Source organism: Hypomesus nipponensis, chromosome 22, assembly GCF_054491055.1.
Source record: "Hypomesus nipponensis isolate SF chromosome 22, ASM5449105v1, whole genome shotgun sequence".
NCBI lineage: Eukaryota > Metazoa > Chordata > Actinopteri > Osmeriformes > Osmeridae > Hypomesus > Hypomesus nipponensis.
The window spans coordinates 12010001-12017500 of record NC_140382.1 but is presented as its reverse complement, the minus strand read 5'-3'; the positions used below and the strand labels follow the sequence as shown (position 1 = coordinate 12017500).

Here is a 7500-nt window from a genome sequence, read left to right as displayed (position 1 = left end):
TCTCCTGCCCTCCTTTCATCTATCCCATCCTTCCTTCCAATTTCTCTCTCCTTCCCTCCCTCCCTCCCTCCCTCCCTCCCTCCCTCCCTCCCTCCCTCCCTCCCTCCCTCCCTCCCTCCCTCCCTCCCTCCCTCCCTCCCTCCCTCCCTCCCTCCCTCCCTCCCTCCCTCCCTCCCTCCTCCTCTCTCTCCCTGCCTCCTCACTCCCTCCCTCCCTCCCTCCTCCTCTCTCCCTGCCTCCTCCCTACCTCCCTCGCTCCCTGCCTGTTCCTGTGGAGGAGAAGAGAGCGAGCTGTTCCTTTGTGCTTGATCTAACCATGTGTCTGGCTGAACCTGATGGTAGAACATGGTTCTGTCAAGCACCATGGAACGGCCCAGCGAAGGCTGCAGCATGGCAAGACCCAAGAGACAGCCTCCCCCTCTGTGTATGTGTGTGTGTGTGTGTGTGTGTGTTTGAAAAGAAGGGTCACAATGTGTCTGTGTATGAACATGAGTTCATGCTGTTCAATTCTATTCTATTCTGTTTCTCCCCATGTTTGGTGTTCTGTGGTCATGTTGTGGTTCAACCAATAAGGACTTTCCTTCATGTGTCCATCCGTGTTCCATGTCTATTGGTTGTGTTGTGGTTATGTCGTGACCCCTACTGCTGATGCCACAGCGGTCATGTTGCGGTCGCGTTGCTGTCACTAACGGTTGCATTGGGGTCGGCAGGCTCAGAGGACTACCGCAGTAAGCTGGGAGGGGACTGCTTCGCTGACCTAGCCTGTCCTGAGAAGTGTCGCTGTGAAGGAACCACTGTCGACTGCTCCAACCAGAAGCTGACCAAGATCCCCGATCACATCCCACAGTACACCGCCGAGCTGTGAGTCCCCACCCCGTCCTAATGTGTGTGTGTGTGTGTGTGGGGAGGTGTCTGGTTAGGCATTTGTGCGAGTGTGTTCGTCAAAGTCCTTCAGTGAATAAAGACTTCTGCCTCTACTTTTCCTTCTCCTCTTCCCTCATTCCTCCTCTCTCCTCCCCTCTCTCCTCCTCTGTTCTCCTCTCACTCCTCTCATTTCTCTCCTCATTTCTCTCCCTCCCTCTCTCTCCCCTCTCCTCCTCCTCACCCATCCTCTCTCTCTCCATCTAGGCGTCTAAACAACAACGAGTTCACAGTACTGGAGGCGACGGGCATCTTTAAGAAGCTCCCCCAGCTCAGGAAGATGTGAGTGTCTCCATGTGCTTATTCTGCAGTCTTCACCACCCCGTCCAGGCACACAAAGACTCCTAAACGACTGTTTGGCTGGAGTCAAACCCACCAGACAAGAAAACAACGTTCTAAAAGTGTGAAAGGAGTCGGGTTTGGGAAGACGTTGACTCTTTTGGATATGTGAATGGCGAGTCAATCAATTGATTGCTTTTGAACTTGTTCTCTCTCTTTCTCTGTCTTCCTTTTGCCTGTCTGTCCGTCCATCCGTCTGTTGCCCCCCTGCAGTAACCTTAGTAACAATCGTATCAGTGACATCGAGGAGGGGACCTTTGAGGGCGCCACGGGGGTCAACGAGTTGATCCTCACTTCCAACCGTCTGGAGAACATCCATCACCGCATGCTGAAGGGCCTGGGGGGCCTGCGCACACTGTGGGTGTCCACACACACACACACACACACACACACACGCATGCACATGCACATTCTCTCCCTCCCTTACATGTACACTCACAAACATAGGCACGCTGATACACCCACGTACACAAATATGTGCAAACGTACTTTTTAGATCACGTTTTTTCCTCTGATGGCAACTGTACTAACGACGTGTGTGTGTGTGTGTGCAGGATGCTGAGGAGTAACCGTATCAGCTGTGTCAGTAACAGTAGCTTTGTGGGCCTGAGCTCCGTGCGTCTGCTCTCCCTCTACGACAACCAGATCACCTCCATGAACCAGGGTGCCTTTGACACCCTGCACTCGCTCTCGACACTGTGAGTACACACACTCACTCATACAAACACACACGCACACCCGCGACAAGCACACACTTTCACAAAAGCACACACCGTAGGTGCTTTGACACCATGCAGACACACACACACACACACGTCTAAAATGAAAGCACTCCCCTACCTCAGGAACTTGCTGGCCAACCCGTTCAACTGTAACTGCCACCTGGCCTGGCTGGGGGACTGGCTGAGGAGGAAGAGGATCGTGACTGGGAACCCCCGCTGTCAGAACCCCTACTTCTTGAAAGAGATCCCCATCCAGGATGTGGCCGTCCAGGACTTTGCCTGTGACGACGGTAGGCTCAGATAGACGGCTAGCTTAGCTTGTTTAAAGGTATGAAATGGAAAATAACATGTCAATTTTGCTTCTATACAAAGCGACGTAGCGGGGGGAATTGAACAGGCGACCCCCTGAGCTATACCCATCCCCAATTAGAACACCACTTGTATTATATCAATCTATAGATTGTATTATATCAATCCCCAGCATAGTAACAAGCTCACCCATCCCCCCCCCCCTCCCCAGGTAATGATGAGAACAGCTGCTCCCCGGTGCTGAGGTGTCCAGCTGAGTGCTCCTGTCTGGACACGGTGGTCCGCTGCAGCAACAAGGGCCTCAGCTCCCTCCCTAAGGGCCTACCCAAGGAGACCACCGAGCTGTGAGTCACACACACACACAAGCATTCTCTCACACACTCACATGCATACACGTACACACTGTGTGTTGGATGTCTACTACAAGGGAGAGAAAAGTGAAAATGATGGAAAACTCGTTTTAACTGGCTTAAACTGGTCAATGTTAGTCAACTGTACGGATGTCGCTAGCTAAGTAGCCTGTAAGCGCAAGTCGTTCTGTCTTCAGTAGGAATATCCTATTCCAAACCCCTCCCTTATTGTCTAAACTCAGAGTAAACTGGGTTGAGAGGAGTGTGTGTGTGTGTGTGTGTGTGTGTGTGTGTATGTGTGTGTTTTTATGGCGGCAGGGGATATTAAACAGTTCTGTTTGTTATTGCTCAGCCTGTAATGGCTATGTCATGGAACTGGAGACGGGGAATGTCCGGAGTTTTGAAAACCCTTCCTTTCTCTCTTCCTCTTTCACTGCCTCTGTTTTCACACCCCTCCTTCTCTCTCTCTCTCTCCCTCTCTTTCCAAATCCCTCTCTCTCTCCCTCTCAGTTATTTGGATGGTAACCAGTTCACTCAGGTCCCAGTGGAGCTCTCCAATTACAAGCACTTGACGCTCATGTAGGTGTTACTCACACACAAACACACACGCATGCATGATGCACGGTGGCAAGAACACACATACACACACACACAGACACACATTCACTCACTCACACACACACTTTTACCTAACTGTCCCACACAGCACTCTTACATAGAGAGTCTTGTCTCTTGAAACACTGTTGAACACTCTTCACTCTGCAAATCTTTGAAGAGAATGGTACTGCTCACACTCTGGTTTGCTGTGAATAAGCTGTGTTAAATTTTTTATGTCGCATTATGTGTGTATTTGTGCATTTATCTGTGCACAAGTTCCAGTGCCATGTTGCTTGACTGTGTAAGGTTTTATATGTCTTGTGTATGTATTTTGTGAGAGACTGGGTGAGTGAGGATGCCCGTGAATGAGAGAGAGTATCTCTGTTGGGATTGACAGTGTGTGTATATACTGTCTGTGTCATAGAGTCTGTTGTGGTTTTTCTTGCAGCGATTTGAGTAACAACCAGATCAGCACGTTGTCCAACCTCAGCCTCAGTAACATGTCTGAGCTGCTTACCCTGTGAGTCTGGCTTCACCCTCGAGTGTGTGTGTGTGTGTGTGTGTGTGTGTGTGTGTGTGTGTGTGTGTGTGGTAAGTGAATGAGAGAGTGTGTCAATAAGGGATGAGTAGGGAGTGTGAGTGTGACAGAGAGAGAAAGTGTGTGTGTGTGTACATTCATGTCCATGAGACTGGAGTAGTGTATGTGTGTGTGTGTGTGTGTGTGTGTGTGTGTGACTGGCCGAAAGAGAGTGTGTGGGTGTGTATGTGCGCATGAGAGAGCTTCTTTCATGTGTGGAGATGAGTTTGCGCCTGCATGCATGTGTATATGTGCGAGTGCATGTAGGTCTGAGGGTGGGTTGCTATGTACTGTTCTATGTGTGTTCCTGTATGGCCTGATGAGCTTTAGCAAGCACATCTAGACTTCATTCATTATGAACCACAGTAGCTGTTTGCTACTGTATCCTTTAACACTGACTTGATTGTTGTTGTTGTTGCCATGGTGAAGAATTCTAAGCTATAACCGGTTGAGGTGTATACCAGTAAGAGCCTTCGACGGACTCAAGTCACTTCGCTTACTGTGAGTATCTATGGCAACCACACCTATCCCATTAGGGGGTGTGGGTAATGGTTCTAACTTTGTCTGTAATAACTGGTGTGATCTTGTCTTCTGTCTCTCACTCTGGCTCTCCCTTTTGTTCTTTATTTAGATCTCTCCATGGGAATGACATTTCTGTGATACCAGAAGGAGCCTTCAAAGATCTGTCCTCTCTCTCCCACCTGTAAGACCCACACAGACAAACTCAGTCGCACGCACACTCACAAATAAGCCTACAGTGAACATTTTCACCACAAAGTGTAACTGACCTCGCTCTCCTCGCTGTGTGTGTGTGTGTGTGTGTGTTTGTGTGTGTGTGTCCTGTCAGGGCGCTGGGTGCCAACCCCCTGTACTGTGACTGTCACATGCAGTGGCTGTCTGACTGGGTGAAGAGTGGCTACAAGGAGCCGGGCATCGCCCGCTGTGCTGGCCCCAATGACATGGAGGGCAAACTGCTGCTGACCACGCCTTCCAAGAAGTTCACCTGCACAGGTACACACACACCATCGCTGTCCCTCACACACAATATCTCACACATGCAAGCACACATGCACAGACAGACAGAGACATACACACACACACAATCTCACCGACTAAGACACATAAAGACACAAACTAACAGTGCATGCGCAAATGCACGGATACAGGTATACGAACGATGCAAGAACAACACACAGACACACATACAATAAAGAGGCCTGCATGAATGAACACACACATAGACACTAACACACACTTCCTGAATTCTCCCAGAAGACACCACAAGTTGTCTGTAATTAATTTCTGCCTACTGGATTTATATTTCTGCTATGGTGAATGAAGACATACCCTTATAAGATCTGTTCAGAAGGAATAAAAAAGATATATTCAGCTCAAGATATGTCTTATATACACATGGACTTCTTTTTTACTTATTAACCTAATTTAATCAACACATTATAGAAGTCCCGGGCCCTTGTGGTTTTCTGGTGCCAGGTAATGTAGCCTATCAGAACCCCCTATTCTTGCCTTAATCCCGCCTCCCCAGGTCAATCCACCAAACCCAGCCCAGTCCTTGGAATTTCTCCCGCCCCTTGAACTCTGAATGACCAGAATGCACCTCTCATCCCCATCACTCCTAATCTTGCCCTTAATGGTTTTTCCTTGTTCCATTGATGTCATGTTGCAGGAACAACTGTGTGTGATTATCAGTCTGTGTGTGCGCTCCTACTGTGCGTGTCTGTGTGCACGCCTTTGTGTGTGTGTGTGTACGGTACCTTGTGTCATCAGGCTCCAATCTTCTGTATAGTTTCTCAAAATTTGTGTTTGCGTGGATGTGTGTGTGTGTGTGTGTGCACGTTTGTGCATGCGGTTGTGTGTGTGTGTGTCCTCAGGCCCAGTGGATGTTAGCATCCAGGCCAAGTGTGACCCCTGCCTGTCCAACCCCTGTAAGAACGACGGCACCTGCTCCAACGACCCTGTCCACTTCTATCGCTGTACCTGCCCTTATGGATTCAAGGTGCGCATGTACACACACACGCACACACATGCACACACATGCACACACACACATGCGCACACACACACAGCTTTGTTGTTGTTATGTGCAGGAGATGCTTTTATCCTATGCCTGTGTTCTATTTGTGGTCTCACTGATCTTTTTTCCTTTGCTGTTCCATCTGTCATCTGTCTCCGTTCCTGTGTGTTTGTGTGTGTGTACAGGGCCAGGACTGTGAAGAGCCGATTCACGCCTGCATCAGTAACCCCTGTCAGAATGCTGGTACCTGCCACCTGAAGGAAGGAGAGGAGAGCAACTTCTGGTGAGAAACACACTCACACACTCACACACTCGCACACACTCACACACTCACACACACTCACAAACTCACACACTCACACACTCACACACATTCACACACTCACACACTCACACACACTCACACACTCACACACTCACACACTCACACACTCACACACACTCACACACTCACACACTCACACACACTCATGGCTGAGGGTCTGGCGTGGGCCTGTGGTCATGTCCACTGTGGCTCATTTGGGCTTGTTAGTGGTGCTTAGTTTTAATGAGAGAATGGCCATCTCTTCATTAGGTTGTTTAGGCTTAATGTGGCTGACGGAACACACCCTCGTCTGCATTCACACCAGGAATTATCAATACCCCTGTCGACCTCTCTTCTTTCACTCCCTTCCTTTTTTTCTGTCCCTCCTTTTTTCCTCTCCCTTTGGCCCTTTCTTTCTCTTGCTTGTTGCCTTTCTCTCTCCACCTCTCCTGCTTCTCCCCTCTCTCTGTCTCTCTGATCTTTCTCTCAGACTTTCTCTCTCCTTTTCCTGTGGTTCTGAATTTAGAATAATCATTATGGAGAGCTGTCGTTGACTCAGTAATGAGATATTAATCCTCCTGTCAGTGTTCTGCATAAGAGCTCTTTATTAGACTGTTAAAGGACCGCTGTGTGTGTGTGTGTGGCAGTACTTAATGCTGATTAGTTTGAGGTACCTTCAGTTTATCACAGTAATGTTTTTACCCTGAGGGTAGGCCCAGATGCATTGTGTGTATGTGTGTGTGTGTACTTCATGGTAGTTTAGAAAGAGTGTGTTATTACTGTTCCCTGTTATTGTTCAGTCAAAATACATTTTTTATGACTTTATATAACCTTGTACGTGTGTGTTTGTTCTATGAAGTTAAGTGTGTTTTACAAAGTAGTGGGTGTCTATGTCTTGGTGTGTAACGTGTGTGTGTGTTCTCAGGTGTGTGTGTCCGGAGGGCTTCGAGGGGGACATGTGTGAGGTCAACAGTGATGACTGTGAGGACAATGACTGTGAAAACAACTCCACCTGTGTAGACGGAATCAACAACTACACCTGCATGTGTTCTCCTGAGTACACTGGTAATACACACACACACACACCTCTTTTCTTCACTAACCCTTGTGTGTTTTGACTACTTGCTCGCCTTGGCCCTATCTTTCTTCTTTCTATATGTATCTATTGCTGTGGCTTCTGTACTGTGCTTATTGTTGCTAACTGCTAACACGTGTGCCGCTTATGTTATGTTTTTCTATCTGTCTCTCTCTCTCTCTCTCTCTCTCTCTTTCTCTCTCTGTCGTTCTATCTGTCTGTCTGCTCTTGTGGCCGCAGCTGCAACCAATGAGGTGGAGAGAGGTTAGTC

General features: G+C 48.6%; 1 protein-coding gene across 3 annotated transcripts in view; it reads left to right on the top strand.

Moving 5' to 3' along the window:
* slit2 (slit homolog 2 (Drosophila)) overlaps positions 1 to 7500 on the top strand; it is a 69071-nt gene that overhangs the window by 53951 nt on the left and 7620 nt on the right. For 2 of the 3 annotated variants that reach the window (XM_084686383.1, XM_084686382.1), the window contains 14 exons: positions 711 to 861; positions 1129 to 1203; positions 1474 to 1617; positions 1815 to 1958; positions 2106 to 2272; positions 2503 to 2635; positions 3152 to 3220; positions 3687 to 3758; positions 4245 to 4316; positions 4447 to 4518; positions 4663 to 4826; positions 5708 to 5832; positions 6036 to 6133; positions 7080 to 7219. In XM_084686383.1, the coding sequence (XP_084542509.1) occupies positions 711 to 861; positions 1129 to 1203; positions 1474 to 1617; positions 1815 to 1958; positions 2106 to 2272; positions 2503 to 2635; positions 3152 to 3220; positions 3687 to 3758; positions 4245 to 4316; positions 4447 to 4518; positions 4663 to 4826; positions 5708 to 5832; positions 6036 to 6133; positions 7080 to 7219 (1626 nt within the window). The remainder of the gene's footprint in view (positions 1 to 710; positions 862 to 1128; positions 1204 to 1473; positions 1618 to 1814; positions 1959 to 2105; positions 2273 to 2502; positions 2636 to 3151; positions 3221 to 3686; positions 3759 to 4244; positions 4317 to 4446; positions 4519 to 4662; positions 4827 to 5707; positions 5833 to 6035; positions 6134 to 7079; positions 7220 to 7500) is intronic. The other variant, XM_084686384.1, reaches the window with a different exon arrangement.